The sequence below is a fragment of the Oncorhynchus clarkii genome, unplaced genomic scaffold (assembly GCF_045791955.1).
Source record: "Oncorhynchus clarkii lewisi isolate Uvic-CL-2024 unplaced genomic scaffold, UVic_Ocla_1.0 unplaced_contig_9634_pilon_pilon, whole genome shotgun sequence".
Lineage (NCBI taxonomy): Eukaryota > Metazoa > Chordata > Actinopteri > Salmoniformes > Salmonidae > Oncorhynchus > Oncorhynchus clarkii.
In genome coordinates, this window is record NW_027258339.1 from 65,001 (window position 1) to 80,286 (window position 15,286).

The 15,286-nt window shown below is 45.8% G+C and overlaps 1 protein-coding gene across 1 annotated transcript in view; it reads left to right on the top strand.

Annotated features, from left to right (window-relative positions):
* LOC139396704 (centlein-like) overlaps window positions 1-14,022 on the top strand; it is a gene marked incomplete at both ends in the record, with an annotated part of 74,067 nt that extends 60,045 nt beyond the window's left edge. The window contains 5 exons of the mRNA XM_071143657.1: window positions 3,728-3,854; window positions 4,413-4,550; window positions 4,973-5,158; window positions 8,989-9,186; window positions 13,945-14,022. Of these exons, the coding sequence (XP_070999758.1) occupies window positions 3,728-3,854; window positions 4,413-4,550; window positions 4,973-5,158; window positions 8,989-9,186; window positions 13,945-14,022 (727 nt within the window). The remainder of the gene's footprint in view (window positions 1-3,727; window positions 3,855-4,412; window positions 4,551-4,972; window positions 5,159-8,988; window positions 9,187-13,944) is intronic.
* Window positions 14,023-15,286: the final 1,264 nt, after the last annotated feature.

Sequence of the window (15,286 nt, forward strand, 5' to 3'; positions counted from 1 at the left end):
TCAGACTGTTACTGCAGTCTGGACGTTAGTGTAGGTCAGACTGTTACTGCAGTCTGGATGTTAGTGTAGATCAGACTGTTACTGCAGTCTGGATGTTAGTGTAGATCAGACTGTTACTGCAGTCTGGATGTTAGTGTAGATCAGACTATTACTGCAGTCTGGATGTTAGTGTAGATCAGACTTACTGCAGTCTGGACGTTAGTGTAGATCAGACTGTTACTGCAGTCTGGATGTTAGTGTAGATCAGACTGTTACTGCAGTCTGGACGTTAGTGTAGATCAGACTGTTACTGCAGTCTGGATGTTAGTGTAGATCAGACTGTTACTGCAGTCTGGATGTTAGTGTAGATCAGACTGTTACTGCAGTCTGGATGTTAGTGTAGATCAGACTGTTACTGCAGTCTGGACGTTAGTGTAGATCAGACTGTTACTGCAGTCTGGATGTTAGTGTAGATCAGACTGTTACTGCAGTCTGGATGTTAGTGTAGATCAGACTTACTGCAGTCTGGACGTTAGTGTAGATCAGACTGTTACTGCAGTCTGGATGTTAGTGTAGATCAGACTGTTACTGCAGTCTGGACGTTAGTGTAGATCAGACTGTTACTGCAGTCTGGATGTTAGTGTAGATCAGACTGTTACTGCAGTCTGGACGTTAGTGTAGATCAGACTGTTACTGCAGTCTGGATGTTAGTGTAGATCAGACTGTTACTGCAGTCTGGACGTTAGTGTAGATCAGACTGTTACTGCAGTCTGGATGTTAGTGTAGATCAGACTGTTACTGCAGTCTGGACGTTAGTGTAGATCAGACTGTTACTGCAGTCTGGATGTTAGTGTAGATCAGACTGTTACTGCAGTCTGGATGTTAGTGTAGATCAGACTGTTACTGCAGTCAGATCTGTTACTGCAGTCTGGACGTTAGTGTAGATCAGACTGTTAGTCTGCAGTCTGGACGTTAGTGTAGATCAGACTGTTACTGCAGTCTGGACGTTAGTGTAGGATCAGACTGTTACTGCAGTCTGGATGTTAGTGTAGATCAGACTGTTACTGCAGTCTGGATGTTAGTGTAGATCAGACTGTTACTGCAGTCTGGATGTTAGTGTAGATCAGACTATTACTGCAGTCTGGATGTTAGTGTAGATCAGACTTACTGCAGTCTGGACGTTAGTGTAGATCAGACTGTTACTGCAGTCTGGATGTTAGTGTAGATCAGACTGTTACTGCAGTCTGGATGTTAGTGTAGATCAGACTGTTACTGCAGTCTGGATGTTAGTGTAGATCAGACTGTTACTGCAGTCTGGATGTTAGTGTAGATCAGACTGTTACTGCAGTCTGGAGTCTGGACGTTAGTGTAGATCAGACTGTTACTGCAGTCTGGACGTTAGTGTAGATCAGACTGTTACTGCAGTCTGGATGTTAGTGTAGATCAGACTGTTACTGCAGTCTGGATGTTAGTGTAGATCAGACTTACTGCAGTCTGGACGTTAGTGTAGATCAGACTGTTACTGCAGTCTGGATGTTAGTGTAGATCAGACTGTTACTGCAGATCAGACTGGAGATCAGACGTTAGTGTAGATCAGACTGTTACTGCAGTCTGGATGTTAGTGTAGATCAGACTGTTACTGCAGTCTGGATGTTAGTGTAGATCAGACTGTTACTGCAGTCTGGATGTTAGTGTAGATCAGACTGTTACTGCAGTCTGGACGTTAGTGTAGATCAGACTGTTACTGCAGTCTGGATGTTAGTGTAGATCAGACTGTTACTGCAGTCTGGACGTTAGTGTAGATCAGACTGTTACTGCAGTCTGGATGTTAGTGTAGATCAGACTGTTACTGCAGTCTGGATGTTAGTGTAGATCAGACTGTTACTGCAGTCTGGATGTTAGTGTAGATCAGACTGTTACTGCAGTCTGGATGTTAGTGTAGATCAGACTGTTACTGCAGTCTGGATGTTAGTGTAGATCAGACTGTTACTGCAGTCTGGACGTTAGTGTAGATCAGACTGTTACTGCAGTCTGGATGTTAGTGTAGATCAGACTGTTACTGCAGTCTGGATGTTAGTGTAGATCAGACTGTTACTGCAGTCTGGACGTTAGTGTAGATCAGACTGTTACTGCAGTCTGGATGTTAGTGTAGATCAGACTGTTACTGCAGATCAGACTGTTACTGCAGTCTGGATGTTAGTGTAGATCAGACTGTTACTGCAGTCTGGATGTTAGTGTAGATCAGACTGTTACTGCAGTCTGGATGTTAGTGTAGATCAGACTGTTACTGCAGTCTGGATGTTAGTGTAGATCAGACTGTTACTGCAGATCAGACTGTTACTGCAGTCTGGATGTTAGTGTAGATCAGACTGTTACTGCAGTCTGGATGTTAGTGTAGATCAGACTGTTACTGCAGTCTGGATGTTAGTGTAGATCAGACTGTTACTGCAGTCTGGATGTTAGTGTAGATCAGACTGTTACTGCAGTCTGGATGTTAGTGTAGATCAGACTGTTACTGCAGTCTGGACGTTAGTGTAGATCAGACTGTTACTGCAGTCTGGACGTTAGTGTAGATCAGACTGTTACTGCACGTTAGTGTTAGTAGATCAGACTGTTACTGCAGCTGGATGTTAGTGTAGATCAGACTGTTACTGCAGTCTGGATGTTAGTGTAGATCAGACTGTTACTGCAGTCTACTGCAGTCTGGACGTTAGTGTAGATCAGACTGTTACTGCAGTCTGGATGTTAGTGTAGATCAGACTGTTACTGCAGTCTGGATGTTAGTGTAGATCAGACTGTTACTGCAGTGACTGGACGTTAGTGTAGATCAGACTGTTACTGCAGTCTGGATGTTAGTGTAGATCAGACTGTTACTGCAGTCTGGACGTTAGTGTAGTTAGTGTAGATCAGACTGTTACTGCAGATCAGACTGGATGTTAGTGTGTAGACGTTAGTGTAGATCAGACTGTTACTGCAGATCAGACTGTTACTGCAGTCTGGATGTTAGTGTAGATCAGACTGTTACTGCAGTCTGGATGTTAGTGTAGATCAGACTGTTACTGCAGTCTGGACGTTAGTGTAGATCAGACTGTTACTGCAGTCTGGATGTTAGTGTAGATCAGACTGTTACTGCAGTCTGGACGTTAGTGTAGATCAGACTGTTACTGCAGTCTGGACGTTAGTGTAGATCAGACTGTTACTGCAGTCTGGATGTTAGTGTAGATCAGACTGTTACTGCAGTCTGGACGTTAGTGTAGATCAGACTGTTACTGCAGTCTGGACGTTAGTGTAGATCAGACTGTTAGATCGTTAGTGTAGATCAGACTGTTAGAAGATCTAGACTGTTAGGTCATTTGTCAGAAATGTTCCCCAACTGATGTATCACAACATGCATAGATATTCCCCACTAGTCTAGGAATCAGGAATGTATGCAGTCTACAAATGGGATGTTATACAGCCATTCATATTTACTGCAGCTTCCCCTGTCAGCATGGGATTGTCAATATATTTAGTTGTCATAATGAGATGTGATGGAAGGGGAGCATGGGGACTCGGTGTGTGTGTGTGTCTTCTTCTGCGTGTGTTTGCGTCTGCATCGTTGCGTGCGTGTTAATGACGTGTGTGTGTGTGTGTGTGTGTGTGTGTGTGTGTGTGTGTGTGTGTGTGTGTGTGTGTGTGTGTGTGTGTGTGTGTGTGTGTGTGTGTGTGTGTGTGCGTGTGTGTGTGCGTGCGCACGTATCATTCCCAGGGTGATCCACACAGAGAGAGACGTGCACATGAAGAGGCAGCTGGTGGAGGATGTGAAGACCAGGATGAAGTTCCTCCTGGAGACTGAGAAGACACACAGAGGACTGGTGGAGGAGCTGGAGAAGAAAGTAGGTCCCAGTTAACATCTCACACCACATGGTTTCATCACACGCAACAATGGCTTGATGGTTTTCCTGTAGTCACAGCAACATTTAACTGGCACGTTTACAGTCCCTCTTGACTTGATGGTTTTCCTGTAGTCACAACAACATTTAACTGGCACGTTTACAGTCCCTCTTGACTTGATGGTTTTCCTGTAGTCACAACAACATTTAACTGGCACGTTTACAGTCCCTCTTGACTTGATGGTTTTCCTGTAGTCACAACAACATTTAACTGGCACGTTTACAGTCCCTCTTGACTTGATGGTTTTCCTGTAGTCACAACAACATTTCAGATGGCACGTTTTCATCACATGACGTCATCTCCTGGCAAATTTAACAATGAATCGGCTACGCATGTACTATATTTCATGAAAACACCACTAACCGACATATACACCTAGCCTTGATTTAATGTACACAGTACTGTAGCATGGGCTAAAGAAAAACACTTTCAAACATCTTTGTTATTTATAAGGTCATCTCAAGTTCTTCCTCCTCTCTCCCTCTGTGTGTGACGTCCAGGTGAAGACCTTGACAGAGGAGGCCACTAACAGGAAGGCCTATATAGACTCTCTGAAGAGGAGGCTGAGTGTAGCCACTAAAGAGAAGAGTCAGTATGAGACGACCTGTCAGGATCTCAAGGAGGGCCTGGACAAGAAGGTATCAGCGATAGCGGTTCAGGCTCACCATTCTAGTAGTGTGTGGTAATGTGTGGTAGCAGTGGTAATGTTGCTTACACACAGGCTGGGATCGTTCTTTTTTGACTTGGTAAAAAATATCAGCATCAAGCTATTTGTTAAGGTGGATTTTATACAGTTTTCCTTCCCATGGACAAGCTGGGAGAAGTACACTAACGGAAGTGGAGATTGACTCCACAACGCCTTCTTATAGCGTCCTTTCCAAACCCATGTATTACGATATAATCTCCCTGGGTTGTCATCAAACCATAATTAATACATAAATCATCTCTACATTATCATTGTACGTCATGATACATTGATAGACAATCGCTGTTCAATTTTCAGTGTAAGAGTGAACAGCATGAATGGTAATCTGATATCCTTCTCTCTCCCTCCTTGTAGGAGCAGTGCGTGGAGGCCCTGCAGGCCCGTGTGAGGGCCAGTGAGCGGGCCCAGGCTGAGCTGGAGCAGACAGCATCCCGTCAGATGGAGGGTCTGGCCCAGCAGAGCACCGTGGCCCTGGAGGCCCTGCACAGACGACTGGGCCTGGCCCACACACAGCTGGAGCAGCTACAAGCCTTCACTAAGGTACTTGATTGGGGACAGGGCATGGGTTAGAGGGCAGAGGTCAAATGTACTGGGGGGCAGACAAAGTCACTGTCAAAGACATGGACATACCAGGGTCGTGTTCAGTCGGGGCACACCGTAGATTTCAAATAAAATTGAAATAACCAGCCCCCTCCGCGTTTCAGTCAGTTTTCTTCCGTTTGGTGCCTAATGAACATGACCCAGTTTGACAATCCCGGTCTGAGATTAGCCTAGTTATTCCTAATATAACCGTATTAGGGTTGTGATATGCCAGTCAGACGAGGGACTGCTAATTAGCCTTGCTGCCATGGCATGTTCTCTTCACACAAAGACCTAATAACCGTTGTAATATGACATCTCTTATTCTAAATTCATTAACATAATTGCCTCTGAATCAGTCTTTAATCCGACCATCAAATTGAGTCATGACATTGGGTGACGCCAGGGCTGAGTGCTTAGTCTGTGCCAGTGGAGGGCATAATGGGGGGTGAAGGCCCTGCCAGTGTGTGTCTGCACACAGTGGGATTGGAGGCCAGGTCTGGCCTGGTCCCAGTTCTAATCCAATTGCCTTTCTAGTGGTGTGTCTGCCAGGGCCTGATAAAGAACCTGTCAATCACACCGTCGCCGTGACACCTGCCCATCATTTCTGACTGCAGTGTTGAGGGGGAGGGGCTTGAGAGAGACTGCGATGGTATCCCCTCCCTCTGAACTAGTCCAGGAGACAACATGGATACCATTGTGGTCATCACCAGCTCTTTGTTCTCCCTCAAGACATTTGTTTCACTGGTCAAAATAAACTGAGCAAACTGTTGTCAGGAAGTTTTTAATAAGAGGTTGCCCATCTCTCTCTCTCCCTCCCTACCTTCCTTTCCTGCCCTCTTCTCTACCCCCACTCCCTCTTTTCTCCCCTAGCAACATCATACTGTATCCTATCTTTACTAGTGAGCCCTTTCCTTCCTTGTTCCCAGAACACTAGGGCTGAGTTGTCTGAATGTCTGGGCCACTGTTGTTGAGCATTCACATCATTCAAATCATTCCCATCATTCTATGTTTCTCCAATCCTTTTTATGATCCCTGATAAGACCACGAGGCCTTTTGATTGGCTGACCTGCCATCCAGAGGAGATTTACTGCTGTCATGTATTGATCAGTGTCCAGAGCTTCTGGGGCCTTCTTCTGTTGTGTACTCTGTTTGGTTGGACCCCGAGCTCCTCTACAACTCTCTACCAGCCTCAGGCCATGTTCCACCTCTGTTCATGTGCTAAACACTAAACAGTGGCCCTGGACTGGCTGTCTACACTCACCGGCTTAGGCTCAGACACAAAGGTGGACACCAGATTTGGGTTCAAATACTATTTCAATTATTTAAAGTACTTTCGCATACTTTAGAAGTAAGTATTCAGCAATGTTTGATTTGAAAATACAAGTAGTTGAATATTGGAATGTATTTGGAAATATACTTGGAAAGTATTGGTACTGGACACAGTTAAAAAGAACAGTAATAGCCTATGTCAGTATATATCTATGAAGGTGCCATGTTCACACTAGAGATGTGTCTGAATTCACTCAACCACATATTGTGGTCTACTGTCCTTTACCATCCCTGTCTGTGTGTTTTCAAATGGCCATTTTCTCAGTCAGTCCTTCCAGACAGTTGTTTTGAGTGTGTGATCTAGTGAGCGTGATCTAAACGAATGGGGGTAGTTATTAGAGAAGGACAGTGTTTCCCTGCTCAGTTGATCTCCATGTTGTAAGCCTCTGCTGTCTAAATTGGCCCTCTAGCTACGGTGATTGTGATACTAGGTTTGTCAGGGTAAGATCTGTGTGCGACTGACTCGATGTACACACACACACACACACACACACAAAATAGTGTGAGATACAATTGGTCTCACTTTCATATATACACACACACACTGATTATTTCTCTCTCTCTTTCTCTCTTTCTCCCTCTCTTTCTCCCTCTCTTTCTCCCTCTCTCTTATAGGGCTCAAAATGAGTGATGAATTCACCCCTTAATCTCTTTCTGGATTATTTCACACATTCAGGGTTTGGGTCAATTGATTGTAACCCTTGACTAGCGACAGTAAATATCTATTAGGGCTGTAAATAAAAGAATAGGATCTCTGGCAGTTTCTTAATGAGCTGTGTATTCCTCCAGGACACAGTCTCGGCACACTTAAGGAGACTAAAGCCAGTTTGGTCTATCAGGAAAATGAAGATAGCTGTGGTATATCAGACCGTATACCACGGGTATGACAAAACATTTATTTTTACTGCTCTAATTACGTTGGTAACCAGTTTATAATAGCAATAATGCACCTCAGGGTGTGTGGTATATGGCCAATATACCACGGCTAAGGGCTGGGTAAGAAAAGTATAAATACTTTATACAATGTACAGAGAAACCCTACAGAATATCCTAGTCTGTTTAGTCATATTCATAATCAGCGCATTTGTGTTTTTGTCTGAGCTTCAATGCATTTACATTTGATTTATTTTACTAATAGTCTATCTAATACCATCCATCGGCTCCGTCCACGAACTGTCTGTCAACGATAACTCTCCCCACCAACTCTCTGAGCTCTCCCTTATGAAATCTAGCAGAGCCTCAACTAAGTACTTCTTAAAGTACTTTTATTTCACACGCCCGAAAGAAACTAAAGCAATGGAGACGTCTACTGTATGTCTGTTTATGATTAGCCTGGGTTATGTACACAGAATATGGGGGGGGGGGGGGGTACGTGTGTGTGTGTGTGTACGCCTGTTTCTGTATGTGTGCAGCTTCCCTTGTGTATGTTTTGTGTGTGTGTGCTTGAAAAGCGGTCTCATGCTACCTAGCCCATCTCTCGGCTGACCGTCCATTCCAAGGTCAGCTTTTCAGGCGAGCTTACAGGGGAATGATACAGAAGATTATTGCATCGATCAATAAGCTCAAAATGAAGCAAAGGGGAGTTTTGGGTTATTGACTTTCTCATGTACAGTGGCAGCTTTGACATTTAATTGTCTCGCTCTCTTTGTATTTAGAGCCAACTGCCATTTAGTGGATTCAGGCCTCTGAGGTGCCCGAAGACCAATGAGGTTTCACACACACACACACACACACACACACACACACACACACACACACACACACACACACACACACACTATCTCGGGCAACATTTTAAATGCACCTCATTGCTCAATTATTTACACTGCTATGCCGTTGTATTGGTTAGTTGTATGGTGAGCCCATTCAAAAGCAAATAAATAAAAGGTAGCATCTTTCCCATGCGTGATTCGGTCCGCGTCAATTCTGAGGAGATTTAACGGAGATAAAACCTATTGTTGATATCCAAGATGCGTAGATACCCTCTGTGTCCGTCATCACGGTGCCATTCAATTGGTCGGATAACTCGGAAACCTTCTCAGGTACTAAACTCCTATACGGAGAATGAGCGAACGAACCAGAGAATTTCAGTGTCAAACTCAGTATTGCTGCTGACGCCCTCGGCTCTTGTCTTGATAGGTTTAATTTATTCATCATTTATACAGGTGTAGGGTCTTAATTTGATCACCCTGTTGCAGGAGAACTTTCCAACAATGCAGGAAATGTTGAACTTGTGGTGTATTTAAAGTTTAAAAAGGCTTCTGAAGTCTGTAATTTCCACTTTTCCCTTACAAAAAATGTCCATAAATTATAATACACATAATAAGTCACATTTCCTGTTGTTGCAGGACTTTTTTTCCCTGCTGTAGAAAACTGGCTCAAATTTAGATGCTACATCTGTATCCGTCTCTCTCGCTTTCTCTAGTTTCATCACCCTTTCTACATGTTCTTCCTCTCAGGCTCTGGCAAGCGAAACTCTCCGCGAGGTGCAGGACGCCAAATCGCAGCTGAGGAAGAACAGGAAGATGGCGGAGAAGAAGAAGGCAGAAGGTGCCGGAGGGCTGTCCAAGCAGTCCATGGTCAAGGCCCAGTCCATTGCTGCGTCCATCCTCAACATGACCGAGATGGACCTGGCTGAAATGCTGGACAGCGATGAGGTACAGGATCATGAATCCATAAAATAGTCACTGCGGGATAGACGTAATATCTGACCCTGTATCAGTTGTTAATAGATGTATTCTACCACCTTCACAATGACCCAGTAGGAACAGATACAAGTATAGGTTACCGTCACTGATAGGAAAACATGGAAAGACAGTTGACTTGTATTGAAGTCCCAGTTCAGTCAGAGGAATCTAACTGGCACTTGGCCTTTGTGGCGGTTCAGTCTCATGTAGAGGCGAAAGAAACGCACACCTATTTAGGCAAGGTGCTGGCTTGCGCAGTGGAACACTTTTTAAAAATGAAGGAGAGCCGCACACTCTAGGAGCTCAGATTGAAAAATATTTCAGTCTCATGTAACAGAGTGCTATGGTAAATGTAGCTATATGACCTTTCTAGTCGTTGACTGGATAAGTATGGGGGAGTAGGCATCATGGACACTTAGGGAGGTGATACAGTGCATTCGGAAAGTATTCAGACCCCTTGACCTTTTCCACATTTTGTTATATTACAGCCTTATTCAAAAATGGATGAAATAAAACATTTTCCTCATCACTCTACACACAATACCCCATAATGACAAAGCCAAAACAGGTTTTTATTTACATAAGTATTCAGACCCTCAAGATTTAGCTCAGGTGCATCCTGTTTCCATTGATCATCCTTGAGATGTTTCTACAACTTGATTGGAGTCCACCTGTGGTAAATTCAATAGATTGGACATGATTCGGAAAGGCACACATCTGTCTATATAAGGTCCCACAGTTGACAGTCCATGTCAGAGCAAAAACCAAGTCATGAGGTAGAAGGAATTGTCCGTAGAGCTCTGACACAGGATTGTGTCGAGGCACAGATCTGGGGAAGTGTACCCCAAAATTTCAGCAGCATTGAAGGTCCCCAAGAACACAATGGCCTCCATCATTCCTAAATGGAAGAAGTTTGGAACCACCAAGACTCTTCCTAGATCTGGCCGCCCGTTCAAACTGAGCAATCGGGGGAGAAGGGCCTTGGTCAGGGAGGTGACCAAGAATCCGATGGTCACTCTGACAGAGCTCCAGAGTTCCTCTGTGGAGTTCCTCTGTGGAGAACCTTCCAGAAGGGCAACCATCTCTGCAGCACTCCACAAATCAGGCCTTTATGGTAGAGTGCCCAGACGGAAGCCACTCCTCAGTAAAAGGCACATCACAGCCCGCTTGAAGTTTGCCTAAAGACTCTCAGACCATGAGAATCAAGATTCTCTGGTCGGATGAAACCAAGATTGAACTCTGGATTTGCCCTGGAGGAAACCTGGCACCATCCCTATGGTGAAGCAGAGAAGAATGGGTGAAACTTGGCAAATACAGGTATGCCAACCTCGTAGCGTCATACCCAAGAAGACTCAAGGCTGTATTCGCTGCCAAAGGTGCTTCAACAAAGTACTGAGCAAAGGGTCTGAATACTTATGTAAATGTGATATTTCTTATATTTAATACATTTGCAAACATTTCTAAAAATCTGTTTTTGCTTTGTGGGGTATTGTGTGTAGATTGATGAGGGGGAGAGAAAAAAACAATTTAATCAATTTTAGAGTAAGGCTGTAACATAACGTGGTGGTCTAGTGTGTTTGGGATTTATCAGAGTTATGGAATGGGGGGTGGGGGGCTAGTTCTTTCTGGGGTCTTCCTGGTGCAAACATCTGACATACATTATATATACAGTATATTCAAATTGTTTTGCAGTGGCGTCCACGATCCCCTAAATGCATATAGGGGAAACACTAGTTTTATGTATAGGAAGACAATTCTAGAAAACATGTCTACGTACATAACAGAATGGAACCAGGCTAGGGTACAACTATCTCTTATTCAAGAGAAGAAGAAAACGCCACAATATTGAACCTCTCACACTCTTACTCGCTATAAAAGTGATTTGGCTCATGGCTTTTCTTGTTCAAGAAGGACCCTTTGTTTCATGAACACAAGCTCTAACTACAGTACGTCTCCACTTCCTCCCCATAGATCACTCCTTCTCTCGCTCTTCTCCCTTGTCGTCAATTAACCGACACAGCGTTACAATCAACTTCCTGTCTTCATCACAGGATGTGAGAGTGTATGCCAGCCAGGAATCAGGCACCACCTACCCTGGAATGACAGGGCCTAGATATGTTTGAAGAAATGTTCCAACTTATCAGAGCTTAATGACCGTGAAGTGTGTGTGAGGTGAGCGTTGCTCAGGGTGTGTGTTAATGGCGGCTAATGGCATTCCGCCCGGTCAACGGCGTGTGTGTGTCTGTTGGTGTTAATTGCTCGTCCGTGGATCACGGCGCTGTCGGGTGCTCAGGGACCCACTGGAGAACGGGTAAGTGGTCTGTCACTGGAAGTGTGTGTGTGTGTGTGTGTGTGTGTGTGTGTGTGTGTGTGTGTGTGTGTGTGTGTGTGTGTGTGTGTGTGTGTGTGTGTGTGTGTGTGTGTGTGTGTGTTGGGAGAGGAGAGGAGAGGAGAGGAGAGGAGAGGAGAGGAGAGGAGAGGAGAGGAGAGGAGAGGAGCCAGTCACTGTGTCTTGCTAATTGAAAATCCCCCAGGAACCATGGAAGGACAAGGGGGAACAGTAATTGTGTGTCTGTGTAGATCTTTATGCAACTGGAAGTTACCAGGAAACCAGACGTGTTTTAATCTGTCCAGGTTGGAATCCACCTACTGCTTACTTAGTAACAGAGAGTTTTCCACCAGTTATTTTACCGAGTCAAATGTTGATGTTGAGATGTTTGTTTCTGCGACTGAAAGATTCAGACAGAGTGGAATAGGGGCAGCAGTGTGGTTCTCTCAGTTTGAGAGGAGGAGTTGTTCTGCCATACTGTACCTTGTATTTATTTTCCGCTGTTACTGAGGGTGGTTGTGGGAAAAGCCCTTTGTGTTGCCACGGCCCTACACACTCAAACACACACAAATCAAATGCTATTTGCAACATGCTCCGAATACAACAGTGAAATCCTTACTAACCAATAATGCAGTCAAAACATTGTTTTTAAGAACTATTAAAAAATCCTTTTTTTTTTTAATTATTATTTTTTTTTTTTTTACATATAAACAAATAATACATCAAATGGACAAATAACATAATAAATTAAGAAAAAAATATATCCAAATTACTAAAGAAATAATATACCTAAATATAACAAATAGAATGAAAAATAAAAGTAATACACACACACTAGCACACTCTCAGCCTCAGCATACTCTCTCCCTGCCACTCCATCCAGCGGTAGACAGGCAGTAAGAGAGTGGCAGTAGTGATCAGCTCCTTCTCCTTTGGCAGCAGCAGCTTGTTGTGGACTTAATGATGCGTCTGTAATAAGGACATAATTGCCAGGCCAGTTTGTTTTCCAACAGGGCCCCTAATGAGAGACGAAGGGTCAGTGTATTGTTATGCATCCTCTGAGGGGCCACACACAAACACACCCTTCTCACCTCCGTGGGAGGCAGGGGTGATGAGGAGCCCACCACCAAGCAAGCCCACACCTCACCTCGCTCTCATTCTATCGCTCTCTCTCATTCTATCGCTCTCTCATTCTATCGCTCTCTCTCATTCTATCGCTCTCTCTCATTCTATCGCTGTCTCTCATTCTATCGCTCTCTCTCATTATATCGCTCTCTTTCGCTCTGCCTGTCTCACTACCTGTCTCTGCCTCTACCTAGTCCATTTTCCTTCCTTCCTTCCCTCCCTCCCTCCCTCCCTCCCTCCCTCCCTCCCTCCCTCCCTCCCTCCCTCCCTCCCTCCCTCCCTCCCTCCCTCCCTCCCTCCCTCCCTCCCTCTCCAGTCACACTAATGAGGGTCTCTGAAGACATGGAAATTAGCTGTGCGCTAACGCTACCACCAGGCCCACCGTCCCCATCCGTCTAGGGGAGCCAGGGAGGCCCACCGTCCCCATCCGTCTAGGGGAGCCGGGGAGGCCCACCGTCCCCATCCGTCTAGGGGAGCCAGGGAGGCCCACCATCCCCATCCGTCTAGGGGAGCCAGGGAGGCCCACCATCCCCATCAGTCTGGGGGAGCCGGGGAGGCCCACCATCCCCATCCGTCTGGGGGAGCCAGGGAGGCCCACCATCCCCATCCGTCTGGAGGAGCCGGGGAGGCCCACCATCCCCATCCGTCTAGGGGAGCCGGGGAGGCCCACCATCCCCATCCGTCTAGGGGAGCCAGGGAGGCCCACCATCCCCATCCGTCTAGGGGATAGGAGAGCCAGGGAGGCTCATTAGCAGTAACAAGGTTGCACTATCTGCACGCTGGTGTCTCTTTAATAAAGACTGACCCTGAGTGGAGCAGCGGTCTAAGGCATCGCAGTGCTGAGGTGCCACTACAGTCTGGGGTTCACCCATACGCCGGTGCACAATTGTCCCAGGGCCGTTCGGGTTAGGGGAGGGTTTGGCAGGGAGCTTTGCTTGGCTCATCACGCTGTAGGGACTCCTTCTTTTCTCTTATTTTTCATGAAAGCTTCATTTTCTGAACTCACCTCAGCCTTTATTTTTGTATCTGCGTTGAAGTGAAATTGCCTTAAATTGAGTGATTTTCTGGTTGTACAGAGACGAGTCGCCCTGTGAGGCTCAGTTGTAGAACATGGCCAAATGGTTGTGGGTTGATTCCCGCTGGGCCCACCCATACTTAAATTGTTTGCACGCATGACTGTAAGTTGCTTTGGATAAAAGCTTCTACTAAATGGCATATATCATTATTATTATTATTATTTGTTCATCTTTGGTGGTTGTTGTGTGTCTCTGCAGGAGGAGGATGATGTGGCAGCAGACAGCAGGAGAGACCAGGAGTGGCTGGACCAGGTCATGAAGATCCTCCAACAACAGGTCTGGTTTCAAGTCTGCTAGTGTTTTTAGTATTATCTACAGTAGTTAGGATCAGTAGTGGAGGGTAAACACACCCCTTCAGGGTATGAAGAGTGTTACTTTATTCACCGCGAACGGTGATCAGAGCTTACCCACCGATTTGATTTTCCACCACATCACTGGTACTGATAGTTCAGCCATTGTGGTCTCGCATAGAGATGAACCAACAAATGTTTGTCTAAATCAAGAATGAACTAGTTACAATAGAGAGAAGAAAAGACTGTGTGAGTTGTGTACAAACACTTGTCTGTGTGTATGGGCCGTCAGCTCTGTGTGATCCGGTTCAGATTGAGTGTGTGTGTCCGTGTCCATGTCAATTTGCGCTGCAGGCACTCATGCGTCGCCTCCTCACCACGACACACACCGGCTCTTCCTCTGACCTTTTCACCTCCCCTCACAGACACACACTGGCTCCACTCAATCCATGTTTTCCCCTCCATCCGGACTGCTCTCAGGCCCCCACTCCACCACTGTCCTCCTGCATTCCTCCCCTTCCTTTCTCTCTTGCTCTCTCATTGTCTCTCTCGCACTCTCGCTTTCTTTCGCACTCTCTCTCTCCCCCCCCCCCGATCTCTTTATCCCCCCCATCTTTTTCTCACTCTCGCTCTCTCTGGCTCAGACCCCAAGGCAGCTTGTTAGTGGGGAACTAAATATTGATTTGGCGTTGCTGTCGATGCCGGGAGAATGAGCGAGCGTCCACCAGAGACGGTCCACCGGCAGGCTGCTATCGACGTTTTCCGCGGGCAGAGGAGAGAGAGAGGGAGGAGAGGGGGATGACAAAGCTGAGACTAGCCCCCGGGTCCCGGAGGGGGCCACAGACACTGCCGTGGTGACCCCCCCCCCCCTCTCTCTCTATCTCTTTTTTTTCTATCCCTCGCTCTCTCACGCCAGACTTTTTATATCCATCCCCTTTCAAGTCTTCTCTCGCTCTCTCTCTCTCTCTCTCTCTCTCTCTCTCTCTCTCTCTCTCTCTCTCTCTCTCTCTCTCTCTCTCTCTCTCTCTGTGCCTGGCTTAATAAACTCACAGTATCTCTAGAGGGACACACAAACATCAAGGGGAGTTTGTTGGCAGGTGAGATTTTAGAAAAAGGAAGCCGACTGTGACTGTGCTTAGTTGTGCTAGTGGTGTGTACTGTACTCTACAGCATATGTCTCTGTCTTTGTTTCTGTGTGTCTCTGTCTCTGTGTCTCTATCTCAGTGTCTCTATCTCTGTGTCTTTCTCTC